The sequence below is a fragment of the Lactuca sativa genome, chromosome 2 (assembly GCF_002870075.4).
Source record: "Lactuca sativa cultivar Salinas chromosome 2, Lsat_Salinas_v11, whole genome shotgun sequence".
Lineage (NCBI taxonomy): Eukaryota > Viridiplantae > Streptophyta > Magnoliopsida > Asterales > Asteraceae > Lactuca > Lactuca sativa.
Window position 1 is genome coordinate 112,921,205 of NC_056624.2, and position 20,150 is coordinate 112,941,354.

A 20,150-nucleotide genomic window follows, 5' to 3' on the forward strand; every position below is an offset into this window, starting at 1 on the left:
AAATGAAATATTTGCTTAATCCTTATCAATTTCCTTAGTGACTAAGAAAGCTTTTGGAACCCTTCCAAGAGCTCCTAAAATCGTCCCTGGCAGGGAGGTTCCAGAATGTCTCCTCGCTTAACTATTGAACAATTTCATTCTACCCCCTTAGACTCAATAGTTAATTCTAATTAATCCAACATAATTAATTAAATTAATTCTTAATTAATAATTCCATTTCTAATTAATATATTATTCCATAATATATTAATAAATTAATTATGTCTCTTATATAATCAATCCAAGCCATTTTTTTGGTTAAGATGGCAACCAAAAAAGGATTTTACTATTATTTAATAAATTATATCAATTTAGTTAAGACCTTACACACCATAATCCAACAGATATGACATGAAAGCCTGATTTCACATATAGAATAATAAGAACACAACCGACACAATGATTTGGGTGCTAAAAGACATTACCAATCATACTAAGGTCATCTCCACTACATTGAACTCTTAAAAGTTCAATGGATTATTACATCAACATTCCATTAACTATATCATTTTACTATTAAACTTTACACTCCATTAAACTCATAAGAGTTCAATGAATTGCCACATAAGCAATTTATTATATATTATTTTATAAATCTACTTTAATAAATGAAAATCTTTTTGCCACATGTCACACTCTTATTGATTTGGCCACATGTCATTTTGGAGTTTTTTTCAATTAATTTATTTCTATATGGCATTTTGTGGTTTTTTTTTTCCATTTTATTAAATTTCACATAATATTTAACTATAATAATTGCAATAAATGTAAAAATAAATACATATCAATATCATTTGTTGATATTTCTTCTAATTTCAAAATTTCTAAATTAAAGCCTTATTAGTTTCCTATGTTTATTTATCTAAATTATTAGTTTAAATTAAAAAAAACACTTTAATTTTAATAATTCATTATTTTTCTAATTTTTCTTATAAATTCAAATTTCTTAAAATGTTAAGAATTTTATAGTTAAATTTTCTTTTAAATGAACTCATGTAATACATGGGTCTTACACCTAGTAATATTAATAAATAAAACTAGAATATTATATTAATTAAAAATTCAAAGTTACAATTACTAAATATCAATTAAAGGTTAAAATTAATATTTACATATTTTCTATTGTTTAGACTAGAAAATTATAAATTAACTTAATAAATTCAACTACAAAATATAAAATAAAATAAATTATAAATCAAAAAAAATAATAATATACGGTTTGTTTATTGCAAAAAAAAAATGTTACTTTCAATATAATTTGTTATTTTTTTTAAGAAAGAAAAAAGGAAAGCAATTTCCATGTTTAAATGTGATTAAACGCTCCATTCATTAAACTCAACCCACAAAATTTACTCAATTCTATTCAAGGTCACATTACCATTATTAACTCATTAAACCTAAGTTAGAAATGTTCTAGGAAAATGGTTTCTATTTGTCATTTTTTAGGAATTTTCATCCTCTTAAAATAAATTTCCATAAAATTGTAATGGGTTCTATAAGGAAATAAAATCATCATATTAATTTGATAATAAATTCTTATATATACTTCAAACGATTTAGTTTCTTTTGTAAATTTTCAGAAGATTACATTATGTTATGTAAAGTATTATATTATAAAATATTTCATATTTATATACTGATATTAAAATTTTATTTTTAATAAACCCGTATAATATACGGGTCTCACACCTAGTAATTTAATAAAAAAACGTTTATTTTTTTTAATTTATAATTTTTAATTACAATTCATCTACTATAAGTTACACTATATCCTCAACATTTTAAACACACACAAAATATCATTACCTCTCTCAAAAACACTCTCAATATTTCACACCCTCAATATTTCACCAATACAAAAATATCTTCATCTCAACAAAAAAAATCCAAAGAACCAACAAAAAAAATCTTCAAACCTTCCATCACTAATCTTTCCACATCCAAACACTTAATAATCAAACTTTTTATCATCACCATGTTATCGACTTCATATGATTAACCCATGCACTCACCCGCTAGCTTATATTTTTCCTTTATGGCTCCACAAATGTTTCTATTTAATCCGTACTAGTCTAAACCCATGCATTTTTACCACAACCAATCTCAACCACTACGGCGTCCAAATTTGGACCCTGATCCGTTTGAGACAGTTCAAGAAACTCACTTCTTTTCTCAACCTCAACCGCAAAGTAATTTTCAATGCCAGCCACGTCGTCTACTCGATGAGTCAACTAATTCTTCGGTGAAGGACCCTTTGAAGAGTTATTACAAGAGACCGAAGTCGAACTAACACTAAAAAATAAAGGAAAAAAGAAGGCTACATAGCAAAGGGTGAACGCATGATGAGGAGATGACACTAGCGCAAGCATGCCTAGGTGTCTCGGAGGATCCGCAGACGAGCGAAAACCAAGATTCTACAACCTTCAAAGCTGTAGTTTGGCATAATTTTTTTATCGAATGAAAAGGCAGTACTGTAATGCTGATCAACTTTACTCGAAATGGAGGATCGCCAACAAAGCCTCAATGGAGTTTAATGGTATCTACATGAACACGATCTGCAACCCCCAAAGTGATGCAAACGAGATGGATGTGTTACCAAAAGTTCGTAAGATTTACAAGGCCAAAGTCGGAAAACCTTTTGGCAATGAGACGATTTGAGTAGTTGTGAAGTGCAAACCAATATGGCTTAGTCTAAGAAGTGTTGATGCTTACGTGAGCACTTCCAAACGAATCAAATCTTCCGAGACCACCCACAATCAATCTTTCGATGCGCGTAGCGGAGGGATTGACCTCAATAATGATGATCCTTATAAAGTTCCAACTCGTCCTATGGGACAAGACAAAGCAAAAAGAAAGTTGAAAGGAGTACAAAGTTTATCGGCTGAAGTGGAGGAGATAAGGCGCGACATCAAAGGGTTAGACGATAAACTTGAGGGTTTTTTGGAACTGGAAAAGATAAAAGAAATGAACCGTGCGATAAAAGAAAGGAACCATGTGTTAAATCTTTTCTTAACCCCGAAGGGAGAACTTGTCCGAGGAGGATTGTCATATTTTTAACAATGCAAAGAAGGATTTTGCTAAAAAAAATACAACTGGGATAAGCCATAGTATTTTTATTAAATCATGTTTCTAGGTATTAAGTCATGTTTGTCGGTGTTAAGTCATATTTGTCGTGGTTTGAATTATTAAATCATGTTTCTAGATATTTTAGGTTTAAATTTATTGTAACTTCCTTAATTTAATATGAAATGTTTGTGTTTTAAAAAATATATTTATATTATATTAACTATTTGTGGTTTAAAAAAATAAATTTTGTTTAATATTTGTGCATAAAAAATGTTTGTGTATTAAAACAAACTAATAAAGTAATTACATTAAATTAGAAAAAGAAAATAAAAAATAAAAAATAGAGTGCTAGGAGTGTTACCACTCCCTATTAAATGTTAATATTAGGTGTTAAATGAAAAAAAATAAGATCATACCCAAAAAGTTGACGTGACAATGTGCTATGAGTGTTACCACTCCTTCCAGCCTTAGCTATTTGATTTAAAGGTCTTCTTGATTATTTCCTTCGTAAAGTCATATTCGAACCTGTTTCTAACTCGGATTTTTCCAAAGCGAATAAAAAATCCAGTATTTCAAACTTACCAAGTCGGACAAGTCGCATTTCTTCTGATTCATATTCGCGTAATCCGTTTTCTCCACAAACCAAAACGCTATCGGATTTTGGATATTTGAAAAAAAAAACCTGATTTTATATAATATGATTATGATTTAGACAAAATTGCAAGAACGGTCCTGTGGTGTGTCGAAAATTGTCACTTTGGGTCAAACAGGTTTGGACTAGCACTAATGGTCCAAAAAGTTTCATTTTGTTGCAAGTTTGGTCCATTTTGGTTTTATTTTTTTATAAAATGATGATTTTGTCCTTTGTAATTTCTTTTTTCAATTTTTTTATTACATATATCAAAAAAGAAAAGAAAAGAAGAAAAAGATTTTCTCTCTCTCTCTCTCTCTCTCTCTCTCTATATATATATATATATATATATATATATATATATATATATATATATATAAGTTGTGAAACTCATATATTACATGAGTTTATTTAAAAAGAATAAATATAATATTTTAACAATTTGAGAAGTTTGAATTTATACGAAAAATAAGAAAAATTATAAATTATTAAAATTATGACGCTTTAATACATTCAATATATTACATACATAAACTTTTTCTAATAAATATCTTACATATATATTACCTTACATATTAAATGTGAAATTTTAATTTAATAAAATGAAAAATATAATAAAATGACAAGTAGAAAATAGAAAATTCAAAAAGTTAAAAAAAATGTCATCCAAAGAGGACATGTGACAAACAAATTTTGATTTATTAGGGAGGATATATATATATATATATATATATATATATATATATATATATATATATATATATATATATATATATATATATATATATATATATATATATATATATATTATTTTTTATTATTATTAATTTTTAGTTAGAATATAATTAAATAAAAAAAAACAAAAAAAAACAAATGGAAGATGTTTTAAATTGTTTTGTATTGACAAAATGAAAACTTATAGATGCTACTCCAAATTTGTTTGGTCAAAAATGAAAATTTTCATTTCACCATTCTTGCAATTTTGTCTATGATTTATGCCCCTCTAAATTGAAGCCCAAATTTTGCGTCCATCAACGAGTCACGTACTACCTCCTAACTGTGCGTAGAAAGGAAAAAGACGCCCCCCCTCTCACCATCACCTCCGCCCCTTCTTTCACTCTTTTTTTTCCCAGTCTTTAACAAAACCTCCGGAGTCATGAGCAGGTAAACCACTTAGCCCTTGTCAATTGAAATACGCATGGTGTTTGTTGATGATGTTTTGATTTTCTGTTATATGAGCCATGATCCTATAATTCGATTATTAAGTGTAAATTTTGAAGCTTATAGGCTTTGATTCCATTTAATTGTTGTTAATTTGAATATAAAAGTGGGCGAAATGTCTGTAAGCTTTAAATTTGAAGAGATTAGGGCTCTGTTTCTGTATAGAACGGGTAATACGAGTATCAGTCCTGCATTTGTTGCTGAGAGTGATGCAGTTTTGTTGACCTATTCCTAATTTCAGTACTCTTGATCAGATTTTTAATCTATAATTTGTTGTTGGAATAGGTTGATTACAACAAAAAGGCTTGCTTCAAACATATTCACATTCAAACAGGCTTCAAGGACATTTTGCAATGACGCGTCGACAAAATTAAACAATGTTCCATTCGAAACCCAATTTAACAAAGTAATGTTTCTGTTTCTTGATATACATTTGATTTCTGTCATATCAACTAGAATGTTTTCTTTCAATTTTGTCCTCCATTATTTCAATTTATATCATTCTTTTTTTCTTTTTAGGAAGATGAAGGTGTTACAAATGATGTTCCTCAGCATGACATTGCTATTGTTGGAGGTGGCATGGTTGGAATGGCCCTTGCTTGTTCACTAGGTATTTGTTTATCTTCTTCTCTCAACTTTATTCTACTTCATGAGTTCTCTTATAGGTTACAACAACAGTGCCCAAATTACATAAATGCCCTCCATCATAAGAACTATATGTAACATCAAAATCAACATCAACCCACAATAAAGAAATAATAATAGTGTTATATGACCAAATAATGAAAATAGATACAATCAATAAAGCTGAAAATAGAGTAGAACATGGATACACAAACAGTGAAAGCAGATACTGGAAAAGCTTTCTAGGGCTATTTAGGATATCAGGATGAGGAGGGCATTCACGTCTTTTGCACATATTAGAGATTCTTATGTCTTTTTAGTTTCTATATTTTCACCCCATGTTTTCTTTTTGTCCTATTTGGTTGCAGCAAGTATGCCATTGACAAAACACTTGTCTATTGCCATAATTGACAGCAATCCTGCTTTGACAAATATGCCCTCCATCAAGAAAGATGACCCCCCAGATCCAAGGGTCAGTACAGTCACACCTGCAACTATATCTCTTTTTAAAGGTATTAATTTGATTTCTTTTTCTATGCAAAAAGGGAACTTCATCTTCACATACTTTCTTCTTTTCAAGCCTTTTAGGCTATAAAACAATAATTGGGAATTTGGGATTCCCTATTTTGTAGGTATTGGTGCTTGGGAATTTGTTGAACAACATCGACATGCTTACTTTGATAAAATGCAGGTAATAATTAATTATCAATAGAATTCTTTAATCATAATCTTTGTAGTTGTTGGAGTAGTCTTTAGTTTTTGACCAAAATAGCAACCAACTTTCCTCTCCACTATCCCAATATCTTATAGGCTAACCCTGTAACAGAAAATAAACCTAAAAAATGCCGAAATTGCCCTTCCAGGATTCCACTATCAAAGACGCTCTTTATTTCCTAATTTACCCTTTTCATTCATAGGTATGGGATTACACTGGGTTTGGGTTCACAAGGTACAACGCAAGAGATGCAGACAAAGATGTTTTAGGGTAAGCACATTTTCTTGTTTTTTTTTTTTTTTATAATTTGTCACATTATCTAATAATCTTTTTTTTTTTTTTTTTTTTTTTTTTTTGAAAGATGTGTTGTGGAGAACAAGGTGCTGCATAAATCTTTATTGTCATGTTTGCAGGTAAGTAAATTGTTTTAAAATGACCTTTTGGGCATTTACATAACACGGTGTCACAGACTGACTGACACAGTACAACCTGTTCTGTCATGTCATTTAATATGTTTTGATTGATGGAAATAAATTCAAAATTGAACAGAAGAAAGATTTGAAGAAAACAATCTATCCTGCAAGATTGTCATCAATGTCACTTCCAACCCGTTCATCAGTTTCAAATGGTTCATCAAAGAGTCTTGCAAATTTAGCAAAGTTGGAGTTGACTGATGGCACAAATGTCTATGCTAAATTGGTGGTAAGTTTGTAGGATCAAAGTTTTTTTTAAAAGACCAAAATACCCTCATCATCATATACATTTTCAATAAACAAAATTTCAAAAACCATTTATCGTTTTTCATTCAATTCCATTCCAATTCCTTCCAACCAAACACATTACAGATTCCAATTCTTTTGAAAGATTCCATTCCATCCTTTTTTATATTAAAAGACCAAAATACCCTCATCATTGTTAATACACAATAAACAAAATACATTCAAACATAAACAAAATTTCGAAAACCATTTATCGTTTTTCATTCAATTCCTTTCCATTTCCTTCCAACCAAACGCATTACAGATTCCAAGATTCCATTCCATCCTTTTTTTATATTAAAAGACTAAAATACCCTCATCATCATCAAACACATTCGCATTACATAAAACACATTCAAACATAACAAAATTTCAACAATCATTTATCGTTTTCCATTCCATTTCCTTCCAACCAAACGCATTACAGATTCCAAGATTCCATTCCATCCTTTTTTTTTATATTAAAAGACCAAAATACCCTCATCATATACATTTACAACAACAAAAACACATTCAAACATAAACAAAATTCCAAAACTCATTTATGATTCCATTCCATTTCCCTCCTGGTTCCAACCAAACACATGACAGATTGTTAGATTCCAATTCTTCTGATTCCAATTCCTTCTGACAGATTCCATTCCTTTGCAACAGGTCGGATCAGACGGAAACAAATCACGTGTCCGTGAATTATCCGGAATCAAAACCACGGGATGGAATTACTCCCAAAGCGCCGTCATCTGCACCGTCGAACACCCCTCCGAAAACTCCACTGCATGGCAACGATTCCTCCCCGCGGGCCCCATCGCCCTTCTCCCAATCGGCAACAATTTTAGCAACATCGTTTGGACCATGTCTCCAAAAGACGCATCAAATCACAAAATAATGAACCAACACGATTTCATCAAAGCCGTAAACCACGCGCTCGATTCCGGCCACGGTCCACGGCCGGAATCGCGTATTCTTGGCGGTGATGTGATTCCGTCGTTTTTCAAACCCAATGTGACATCGGCGGTGAACGAGGGATTTGAGATTCCGCCGAAAGTGGTGAAGGTGGTTTCTGAGCGGATGGCGTTTCCGCTTTCTTTGATGCATGCGAATGATTATGTGGCGAAACGTGTGGTTTTGATTGGTGATGCGGCGCATACGGTTCACCCGTTGGCTGGTCAAGGGGTTAATATGGGGTATGCTGACGTGGCGGCGCTTTCGAATGTGATTGGTGATGGTGTGGCAGTGGGGTCGGATATTGGTGAGGTAAGTAATTCAATAATTCATATTTCATAACCTCTTTTTTTATATGAATGATGGAATCAGAGGAGGAATGGAATTGTGATTCCTTCCATCTTGATAAATTTCATTCCTTAAACAAATGGAATGAAAATTAGGATGTAAGATGTAACCGGTTTTGATTTATGTAATTGTTAAGGACACTAATATGTTTGCAAATTTTGACTATTTTGATTAAATTGTATATATTTTTTAAATTTAGCTTACAAGGTATTAATAATATGGTCCCTAATAATATAATAACTTATCTGGTTTTTTCAAGGTTCTATCATCTTCAATTTTTTTTATTTTTGTAAATACATATATACATATAATATAAACCAATTATACGAAATTCATTTGATTCCCATAAACCAAACCAATATAATACTCTTCAAAATAACTAAAAAGTAATAATTTTATAATAAATTACATGTGTTTTAACTTTTAATGATGTTTGCCACGTGTGCAGGTAACTTTGTTGAAGAAATATGAAACTGAGAGAAAAACAGCAAACATAGCAATGATGGCAGTTTTGGATGGTTTTCAGAAAGCTTACTCTGTTGACTTTGGACCACTTAATATATTAAGAGCTGCTGCATTCAATGGCGCAAATGTTTTTGCTCCATTAAAAAGGAATATAATCTCTTATGCATCAGGAGAACGTAGTCTACCTTTTCTCTCATAATGTATTAAGTCTTTTTTTTTTTTTTTGAATAAATGTATCATGTGTTTATGTAAAACATGCCCGCTTTTTGTGGTTGAGGCATACATAGTTAGGTTGTATGTTTTTTAAGGATGTTAAAAAAAATGCTCTCATAGCAAATGTATGAGGCCTCCGTTACATATGATTTGTATTTTGTAGGTTTCATGCATTCAAACAGATTATCAGGACATGTGGATGATCGGATTATTATATAAAGATAGTGAACTTACACGATACATATAGATCTAGAATATTGTATTACAAAATTTCTCTTTCCTTCCCCAATTTACTCCAAGCAATTTATTCATTTGAGGTAAAACAAACTATCTTTAATGAGTTCTTATCACTTGAGGATGGAGAAAGGATTAGGGAGAAAGAAAGATACAATGAGGTTAAACAAGAATCGAAATGGTTAAAATGGAGGACAACCAACCACATGAATTTTGTGTGACAAAAAAGAAAATTCTATTGTCGATTTCAATTCTTTAGTTTTTGTAAATAAATTTTATAATTATAATTATAATTAAATAATATATGTACATGTTTGACACAAACATAGTTTGAATCCATGGTTTCTAAGAAGTTAAAGAAAATGTTTTTGAGTTTTGAGCAGGAGTTTGTGAATAAATTTACACATTAGAATGTGTTGTATTACAGATAGAGGACTAGAAAAAGTAGTTAATATCTCTCTTCTACTTTCCTTTTTTTCTTACTTTACATCTATCCATTTTCCGAGTTGACTTTTGTATACAACTTGCAAAGAAATCAATCTCAGGTATCAACTTATACAAGTTTCACAAACAATTCCTATATGTATATAATTATATATACGCACGTATTTCAGTGGGCCATGTTGGTGGACTTTATTTACAAAAACGTATCCCGAATCAAACGCGCCATAACTCTAGAAGATAGCCTGGTTAGCACTTCTGGTAGCACTTTGGCTGATAAGCCAGGCATTATTGGAATAAGCTCTTGAATTATGCGATTCACATCTAAACCCTGTGTACATAAATCAAACACAAAAAAAAAAAAAACAATAATTATTGTTTGTTACACATGACAATATGAAATGATATTAATTGAATACATACCTGATCAGATGATCGAGGTCTTGAATCTGAAGAGGTTAGGAATTCAATGATTTTTTGAACATTGTTGAGTATGATTTTGTCCTCTTCTGTTATGTAAGGGATTAAGCCAGTTGGCCTGATGTTTACAAAGGTAGGAACCATGCTGAAAATTGGGGTGGGATTTTGGAGTCCTAATACTGACATCACTTGGACCAATTGCTCTCTTGTAACAGCATCAATGCCTTTCACTATCTGTTTACAACAAAACACAAGTTTTTTTTTTTTAGTTTATTTAGGGAAATCTCCAATAAAGCCCTAATATTTTGCTTCAGTTTAGGGTATAAGATTACCGGCTAAAACTTCAGAATAACCCTTTTGACCGGTTTTGCAGATTTATTGTCTTTTTTCGTTAATTGGTGAAAACATTGGGACTTTTCTGAAGATTACGTTTTTTTTACCAATAACCAAAATTAGTTCAATGGTAATCTTAAGAAAAGTCTCAATATTGGTTATTGGTAAAAAATAACATAAAATATACATTAGTTCAAAGGTAATCTTCAGAAAAGTCTTAATATTTTGGTTATTGGTAAAAAATAAAGTAATCTTCAGTAAAGTTCCAATATTTTGACCAATTAACAAAAATAGACAAATTACCGGTTAAATCTGCAAAAACAGCCAAAAATGGTTATTCCGAAGTTCAAGCCGGTAATCTGTCTTTTTTTTGTAAGCAAAATTTACTTTGGGATTAAATTGTATGAAAATCTACTATAAAGTCCTTACATTTTGACCTCATATTCAATTAAGTCCCTATATTTTTTTCTTTTTTGATCAAGTCCCGACTACTGGGAATTGTATTCATTTTCATCCTTTTCCCCGGTTATAGGGTATCCCACTTTCAAAATTTACACTTTTGGCTCAGATTTTAAATTTTATTACAAACTTGGTCCAAAATTTACATTTTTGGCCCAGATTTCAAAATTTTCTTACGCATTCATCCTAAATTTAGTATTTTTACATATATTTTTTTTCAAAATTTTGGTTTCGAATATGTTTTTTTGGCTTTATAAAATCATCTTTATACAAAAAAACCCTTCTTTTTTTTATATAAAAACCTTTATTTCTAGCACCAAAAAAGGTTTTTATATAGAAAAAAGAAGGTTTTTTATGTGAAAATATTGTTTTGTATAAATATGATTTTATAAAGCAAAAAAACATATTCGAAACTAAATTTTGAAAGTTGGTGACCTGTTAACCGGGTAAAAAAGGTCAAAGTGAATAAAATTCTCGGTATTCGGGACTTAATCAGAAAAAAAAAAAATTATATAGGGACTTAACTGAATATGAGATCAAAATGTAGGGGTTTTATAATAGATTTCCCTTAAACCCTAAACTAACCAAAATATTGTGACCTTATTGGAGATTTCTCTTTTATTTATTTCAAGGGTATTTTAGCCTTTTAATAAAGAAGACGAAAACATGTTTAGTACCTCATCTAAGAGGAATTCTCGGAAGAAATTCCCTTTGTCGGATAACAGAAATGCTAAAGCTGCTCGTGTTTGAATAGGCTGTAGTTGTTCCTGAGATGCAGGTGATTGAAACCTTGGGAATGTGAAGTTTGTCTGATTTTGTAGGAGTCCAAGCTCTGCCATGTCACCATTTAGATCCTCCCCTCCACCACTTTTGGCGGCTGTTATAAAACTCTCAAAAGCTTGCATCACATCAATGAATCTTTCAGCATCAAAAACTCCAGCTTTTCCATACACTGTGTATCGCAAAGCACTCCTTAAACGTGGTGATTCATCAGTAAGTAGCCTCTGACATTACCAAAAAAAATGTCAATTTTGTAAACATCTACTAGAGGGAAAAATAGTCTTTACGAATGCTTAACAGATCAAGTGAAAAAAGATTCTGTTTTGGACCTAAACGAAATAAAACCGCTAAATACAGGGACCAAATTTGAGAAATTATATTTATTTATGTATAATAGCATCATGCTTTCATTTCTTTCTATTACAACATTATATTTTCGATTAACTAGTATATTTTTGACAGTTTTGTAGCTTAAGTGGTAAATACTTAACATAGAAATTTCAATTCAAACATTTTTTTTTTAATTTTCAGATTACCCATTTTGACTTTGTTATATCAGTTTACACCGATAATTTTGTTTTTGTTATATCAGATGAAACTTGTAATTTTCAAATTTAATAACATTTTTCCAAATTAACCATTTTGACTAGTTATATATCATGTAATTTTGTCATGTTTTCACCAATTACTTTCCAAATCAACCATTTTGACCACATGTCAGATTGGCTAATTTTAGAAATGTCAAACTTTATTGTTTGATTGGAAAAAAAATGAAATATAAGTGGTTAAACTGCAAATTGCCAAAAATATAAATATTTTTCTAGTAAAATGCTCAAATAAATATTAAAAAAAGGCATGCACATGCGAACACTAGATTAAGGCTATGTTTGGCATACTAGTTGAAAAGCTAGCTGGTAGCTGAAAAGTTAGCTGCTAGCTTATAAGGTAGCTAACAAAAAATGGCGTTTGATAAAAACTAGTTAAAAGATATAAAATGACATAAAAGGGCATTTAGATTAATATGGTTTTTATAATTAATTAAGGGTATAGTTGTAAAATTTTCAAAAAGCTCCTGAAATATAAGGTAGTTGACAAAAAATGACTTTTGATAAAAACTAGCTGAAAGATATAAAATTGAATAAAAGGGCATTTAGAATAATATGTTTTTAATAATTAACTAAGGGTATATTTGGAAATTTTTCAAAAAGCTCCTAAAATATAAGGTAGTTGACGAAAAATGACTGTTTGCTAAAAACCAGCCGAAAGATATAAAATGACATAAAAGGGCATTTACAATAATATGTTTTTTATAACTAATTAAGGGTATATTTGGAAATTTTTCAAAAAGCCCCTGAAATATAAGGTAGTTGACAAAAAAATGAAGTTTGATAAAAACTAGTTGAAAGATATAAAATGACATAAAAGGGCATTTAGAATAATAAGTTTTTTATAATTAACTAAGGGTATATTTGGAAATTTTTCAAAAAGCTCCTAAAAACCTAGCTTATAAGCCAGTTAATCAGCTAGCTATGACATGCCAAACACAGCCTAAATATCAAATAATGAAAGATGCAAAATAAATTTAAAATAATACCTGTGCAATATAAGGATATGCTTCATCAACAATGGCGAATTCTGGATCCCCTACTAAAGCAATACCCTCAAGAACTCCAATTGCTCTAATTATAAGAGCAAAATAAGGAGGAATGCGAAATGGATAATCGAATGTTATTTGTGCTAAATCAGATGCTAATTCTTGAAAGTTGATATTTTTTGCTCCTCCACCTTCAAGGGCTTGATCAAATACTTTGGCTAAAACAGGTAATATTGGATCCAAATTTACCCCTTCTGGAATAAAACCAAGTTTCACAAAATCTTTAACAATAGCATCATAGTCTCGATGAATTAGGTGAGCAATTGCTTCAATCATTCCATATTTTTGATCATCTGTCAGTTTTGTTACAAGACCTGTATGGAAAACAATACTCAAATAGTCAAATAGTCATTTTTTTTCTTAAAAAAATTGTAAAATGTGAGGGTTTTTTTCGAGAAAAACTAAAAAAGTTGAGGGGTTATTTGGACGCATTTAGAAGGTTGAGGGTTTTTTTCGGAAAAAAATACAAAGTTGAGTGCTTTTTCGGAGAAAATGAAAAAATACAAGGTCTGTTTCAGGCAAAAAAATTGAGGTTTAATCCATAAGAAACACAAAATATAAGGTCTTTTTTGAGATTAACCCGAATTATAATAGTATTTTCTAAAAATAAGATTTTTTTTATTATTATAAACTTATTTGGGTTTTGATTAGCTGTTATTATGTTTAGTTTTTTTTATTTTTGTAGATAATAATTTCTATAATAATGATTAAATAAATATATAGAATAGTGTTAAGCCTATAACTTGTAACTACTTATAATATAAAAAGACTTATATGAGAATTCCTTCAATTCCATTAGACCATTACCACAACAATGAAAACATTAAATAATTAAAGAATTAAATAATTAATTCTTACCAAAATCAAGAATAGCTAGCTTTCCATCTGGAGTGCGAATCATATTTCCAGGGTGTGGATCAGCATGGAAGAAGCCTGTATCAAGCAACTACATTGCAAAAGACAATGAGTAAAAAAAAAAAAAAAAGATAGATAACATTTATTTTAAAATGAAGTTTAACATGTTCTCTAAACTATTCCATTTATTCTATAAAAGTATACCTGCTTTAGGTAGCATATAACTCCAACATTCACTAGCTCCCCAACATCACTTTCTGTACTTTGTGAAAGCTTTTCACCATCTACCCATTGTGTAGTAAGAACTTTTCTTGATGTGTATTTAGTGTATGTCTTTGGTATCACAACCTAGAATAGGTTAACTTATTAATATGTAATTATGTATCCTTCAAAAAGACACAAAACACATTCGATTAAAGGGAAAAAATTACTTGTGGAAGGTCTTTTTTCATCATCTCTGCAAAATATGTTCCATTTTCACCCTCATTAATATAATCAAGCTCCTCAAAGAAACGGGCAGCCCATTCATCAACTAGCCCAACAACATCCAAAGATATCTATAAATGAAACAAACAAATAGTCAAATAACATTAACCAATTGTTTTCTACCCTCAGATAATCAAGAAAAACAGAACATGTTATATGAAACTGCATTTTGACAAATAGTTTACCTGAGGAAAACGTCGAAGAGCCAATCCTAAGTTCCTTATGATGAATAAATCAACAGTTACTGTTTCAAGTACATAAGGCCTTTGTACCTTAACAGCAACCAAATCCCCATTTTCCTTTAATCTGCCCTTATACACCTGCCCAAGTGAGGCTGCTGCTATAGGAGAAGTTGTGAGCTCTGAATAGATGTTTTGCCATGGCTCTCCAAGTTCTTCTTCTAGAAGTGCCATGGCAATGTCATCTGGATATGATGGAACCTTATCACAAAGCTTTTGAAGTTCAGTCATTGCAGCAGGGGACAATATGTCTGGCCTAATGCTCAATGCTTGCCCAAGTTTTATGTATGCGGGACCCAAAGAGGTTACAATTTCCCTCAACTCAATTGCCCGAGAAACTTCATTCTGATCAACATAACAAAAAAAAAACAACACAGAAGTAAGAATAAGGGAAGCAGAAAAAAATCACAATCTATATGGTTTTTGTGATTTCACAAAGATCAAAATCATAAAAGAGATGTGCAGACTGCATGAAAGATCAACTTACCTCTTTAACCTTCTTATTTATCACGTCCCAAGCAAGACGAGAAAGAAACCCTCCTGCAACAGACGTCAGTTGAAGGATACGTGTGGCAACAGCTCGTGGCCTTTTACCCCAATATGCAGAGATGATAGCAGGATCATATATCATCGGCAATAATTCGCTACTTTCATCAGTCTGAAAAAAGTAACAGAAAATCAAGAAATTTCGATTTTAGAACATATATGTCCATATCGATTGACAGTTCTAACTTCTTATTTATAAAAATTAAGAAATGATTGAAATGAAGAAAAAGTGATGGATTGCGAATAAGACCTCTACAAGGCGAAGTTCAACATCGTCGGCAGCAAAATTAGAATCATTTAAATTTTGACCCCTAAGCCCTTTCATAAGTGATGCCAATTGTTCGTTCTCTTCCATCTGAGCCCTAACTCTTTTAATCTCTTGTGAAACTGTCTCCATTCTCTGAAGATAAACCAAATCAAATTCGAAACATGAATACTTCTTCACAGACAGAACATGTAACTTACATGTAAGAAATGAAAGCAAGAGAAAATATTAATGTACCGTGGAAGTGCCGTTGATTGAAGATCCATTGACGGTTCTTGAGGTTCTAGGATCGGCTGCTTTGGGCTTCGGTTCAGTTGCGACAGCACGAGTCACTCCATTCCGTCGCTTAACCCTAACAATGCTCGGAAAGGAACGGCGACCGGCGGTGAATCTGGTACTGCAATCGTTAGAAGCTAACGAGCGAGGAAGGGAGTCGATTCTGCAACAGGTATGAGAGGCAGCTTCCATGGCGGAATTTGCGAGTAAAATTGAATTGAAAGAGGTGAAGTTGGATGGTGTATGTATGTGTGTAGGTGTGGTCGATGTGTGAGTTGGTTGACCACTAGTAAATTTGATGAAAAATAAATTGTGAATTTTTTGGTTTGACGGTACACGTGGCGGTATGAGGAACAAAGAAATATTGCTTTTTAGATTTGGCGGGTACGGCCTATTAGGCACTAGCATCTCCACAAAAAGTTATAAAACAAAGAAGAAATTGCGAAAAAAATATATATACGTTATACTTCTCGTAACATAGATTCAAAAATAATCCATGTGGTTTTTGAAAATATCAAGTTTAGTCTTTAAGTTTAAAAAACCTTATAGATGGTTCTTGTGATTTCAAAACTTTTAATGTTTAGTCCTTCAATCTAACTCCGTCAGCTTTCTACTGTTAACTGAGGGGTATTTTCGTCATTTCAATACACAGGGACCATTTATGAGATTTTTTATTTATTCTGAAAAAAAAAAAAGAAAAAAAAATGAAATATAAAGGGGGTCCCACCCTCTCTCTCTCTCTCTCTCTCTCTCTCTCTCTCTCTCTCTCACACACACACACACACACACACACATACATACTTGCGATTCTTTATTTTATCCTAACCCCCCATTAACAAGACCATATCTTCCTTTTGATTTCACAAGAACACAATTATTTATACTTTCATGATAATTGATGTATTATGAATAAGAACAAAGATGAAACCTAGGTACACACAGTAGGGGATGCATACTGATGAACGATAGTGAGACCAACATTTCTATTTCAACTGTTGAACCATGGTGGTGGTGATATGGCTTGTTTTCAAGGTCCGATTTCAAGGGTTCAAGTTCTGATTTTAGAGAAACTTGTAAACCCACATGATAAATATACAGATGATAAACACTCATACCTTTTGAACATGGATTTCCTTGGTTTTCAAGGTCCGGTTTCAAGGTTTTCATGGCCGATTTTTTAAGGAAGAAGATGGTTCTTAGTTGTTGGAGGTTCGTGTTTCTATTTTCCGGCGAGATGGTGAAGTAAAGAGAAGTTTTCTCTCATCGTTGTTTCAACGAGCCACCCACAGTCCCCACAGTCGCTTTTCCGGTGATCCCCCAATCTCCCACCATCGAAGACTCTTCCTCCTCCCCTCTTTAATCTATGTTGATATTCTCCTCTCCATCTCTCTCTCTCTCTCTCTCTCTCTCTGATCTTTGATGATCTGCAAGCTCCTCCTAACAAGTAGCGATTTCCGGTGGGGATTCAATTTGTTTAACATATTTAGGTTTTAAGGCCAGATTTGTTTTAATTTTCAGATCCATAGAAAAATTAATGGTGTTACTGTTTTGGTTATGAGAGAGAGAGAGAGAGATGTGGGATCCCTTGTGTATTAAATATTATTTTTTTCTTTTTTTTTTAAAAAAAAAATTAAGCGAAAACCTCATAAATGGTCCCTCGGGTGGTGAAATGCCGAAGTTGTCCTTCACTTAATGGACAAATACTGATGGAGTTAGCCATAAGGACTAAACGTTAAAAGTTTTGAAACCACAGGGACCATCTATGAGGTTTTTAAAAATTAGGGACTAAACTTGATATTTTCGGAAACCATAGAGACCATTTTTGAAGCTTTTCTAGATTCTAAATAACCTTAGTAATTTGGTAGCAATGTCAAATTTCAAGGTTTTTTGAATCCTAACAAACCACGTTGTTTGTAAGGTTAGAATTACGACTGTAATTTGGTGGCAATGTCAAATTCTGTATATAATTAATAATTTCATATATATTCTATGATTATTCAGTGTTATATACATATATGTCTTAAAACGACATTTTGTTAAAACGTGGCGCCAAGTACAAGTTTTGTAGCCATGACGAACTTTTTAAAACCTTATTATATATATATATATATATATATATATATATATATATATATATATATATATATATATATATAGTTATTTTCCAATTAAAAAAATATTATTTTCATAAAGTTAAGTCCTTAGCTTTTGTTAAAACGGCCTGTTGTTTTTTAGAATATAAAGTTAAGTCCTTAGCTTTTTCCTGTTTTGTGGAAAGTTCATATCATTTCAATTTTGATTGTAGTTTGTCTCTCAAACATATAAAATGACATACCTTTTTCTTTATCTCTTTGATGGGTTTTGATAGCTAAAAACAATCATTTTGTCTTGTAACGGCAAACAAAAAGGATTTTCAAATAACTATTATTATAAGACCATTTAAAACAAAACCATCAAGGATTCATTTACATGAATTAGAAATATTATAAAACAATTATATGATGCTTAGATGACAACCTTTAAAGACTTTGATCCCACTTAATAATTAGGGAGTTGATAAAGATAACAAAAAGTTCAAGGAAGGGGTTTTATATAATGTATCTACCGACAAATTTGAGTAACCAGGAATGATAGTTCCTCACTTGTATTAAGTACTTCTTAAGACTTTAAGAACTAAACATCATTTAGTCTTAAGGAGAAGGACTTAAGCACTTAATTCCATCTCTACACTTCAAAAAAGAGAAAGAAATGAGAGACGAGGGAACTCTCGGCCTAGGAAGAAAAAGAGAAGAAAAACTAGCTCAAAAGAAAAGCTTTTATCTCTTTATATAATCACACATTATATCTAAGGGTTATACCTCTACAAAGGTCAAAGAATGACACTTAATGAGTATGATGTGTATAATATAGAAGATTGCAAGCAACCTATCACCCATACCCTCTTAATTTCGACCATAACCAGAAGCAAGAGAGTTTTTTTAGTGTCTTACACTCAATCTTATTTCCCACATGTGTATTAATTTATATACATTATATAAATGAACTTGTAAAAGTCCAAAAACTTGTACACAACATACTAAATCATACCTTATGATATAGTAGTTAGTTACACTCCTAAAAAATATTATTTTCATAAAATAGTTATTTTCCAATTAAATATTATTTTCACAAAAAAAATAACTTCTCTAAAATTAAATACAAATATTAATAATATTTATTAATAATTAAATTCTAATAAATAATCGATACTAGTTTCTAAAGGTGTAACATTACTAGATCATATGTTATTGACAATCATCAATTATTCTTGAGCATATAGATCAACATTTTTATCTTTGTTTAATTATTTATAATATATAAATAATTACATATTAAAATTATTAACCTCCACCCACCCCCACCAACTCTGCATTTTGATCCCACTCACCATCTCTTTTTACGTTCTCACAGCTTTTCCCAATCTGGCGAGTGATTATAAGGCTATAAGGAGTGGTAGCATGCTTAGCATGCTTCCACATAGGATTTTGTAAGCCACATATGATAAGATGATGATAGCATGAACTTGTAAATTTGAAGGGAGTGGTATGTAACACTCGTGTTTCTATCCTAGACATTTATATTGAGATGATAGTCTAGGTTAACCTTTGTAACTCATTTTTAAGAAATGAAAAGGAATTATGTGAATATTATGTGAATTATGTGTTTTATGCTTAATTATTGGGGTTTAATTAATTAAGAATAAAAATAAGCGTCAAAATTAAAGTGTGAGATAAATCCGATATCTTTACATAAAGTTGTAGTGGTCGAAACAAGGATTTGGGGGATATAAAGAATACCAAAATCCGAGTTATAACGAAGAAGTTATGACCTGTCGAAATTTCGCGATAAATTGGCACGGTGTCGAATGTCGTAAAAGTGAGTTTTTGATAAACTACTTTTTAGCCTTAGTGATCTAAATGAAAGTCGTAGTGTTCGTTAAACCGAGAAGTTTGATAAAAAGAACGCCCAAATCTGACTTCGTATAAGGAAGTTATGATTTTTCAAAGTTTCAACTTAGCAATAGATAGCTAAAAACTCGAATTTTAGATCGAGCGATTTTTAGCCGACACAACCTAAACGAGAATCGAAGGTCTCTTCATT

At 31.2% G+C, this 20,150-nt stretch overlaps 2 protein-coding genes across 2 annotated transcripts; one reads left to right on the forward strand and one right to left on the reverse strand.

The window, feature by feature from the left end:
* The first annotated feature begins 4,742 nt into the window (after window positions 1-4,742).
* On the forward strand, window positions 4,743-9,262 carry LOC111882085 (uncharacterized). The gene is made up of 10 exons (XM_023878450.3): window positions 4,743-4,900; window positions 5,243-5,363; window positions 5,477-5,567; window positions 5,950-6,093; window positions 6,214-6,272; window positions 6,499-6,566; window positions 6,658-6,709; window positions 6,846-6,998; window positions 7,709-8,308; window positions 8,793-9,262. The coding sequence occupies exons 1-10, from the start codon at window positions 4,893-4,895 to the stop codon at window positions 9,006-9,008; spliced, it is 1,512 nt and encodes a 503-aa protein (XP_023734218.1). The 5' UTR covers window positions 4,743-4,892; the 3' UTR covers window positions 9,009-9,262.
* Window positions 9,263-9,642: 380 nt separating this feature from the next.
* On the reverse strand, window positions 9,643-16,278 carry LOC111882084 (uncharacterized). The gene is made up of 11 exons (XM_023878449.3): window positions 15,972-16,278; window positions 15,720-15,869; window positions 15,411-15,581; window positions 14,870-15,268; window positions 14,630-14,755; window positions 14,403-14,546; window positions 14,202-14,289; window positions 13,284-13,657; window positions 11,587-11,913; window positions 10,121-10,351; window positions 9,643-10,028 (listed from the first exon to the last, which is right to left on the reverse strand). Exons 1-11 carry the CDS (start codon window positions 16,200-16,202, stop codon window positions 9,894-9,896), a joined length of 2,376 nt encoding a protein of 791 aa, XP_023734217.1. The 5' UTR covers window positions 16,203-16,278; the 3' UTR covers window positions 9,643-9,893.
* Window positions 16,279-20,150: the final 3,872 nt, after the last annotated feature.

Coding starts and splice junctions, on each gene's coding strand:
- LOC111882085 (XM_023878450.3), top strand. Junction 6,273..6,498: donor CTTACTTTGATAAAATGCAG/GTAATAATTAAT, acceptor TTTCATTCATAG/GTATGGGATTACACTGGGTT. Junction 8,309..8,792: donor TGGGGTCGGATATTGGTGAG/GTAAGTAATTCA, acceptor CCACGTGTGCAG/GTAACTTTGTTGAAGAAATA.
- LOC111882084 (XM_023878449.3), bottom strand. CDS start 16,202: ATGGAAGCTGCCTCTCATACCTGTTGCAGAATCGACTCCCTTCCTCGC. Junction 14,756..14,869: donor CTCTTCGACGTTTTCCTCAG/GTAAACTATTTG, acceptor TTTCATTTATAG/ATATCTTTGGATGTTGTTGG. Junction 13,658..14,201: donor GCTAGCTATTCTTGATTTTG/GTAAGAATTAAT, acceptor TTTTCCATACAG/GTCTTGTAACAAAACTGACA.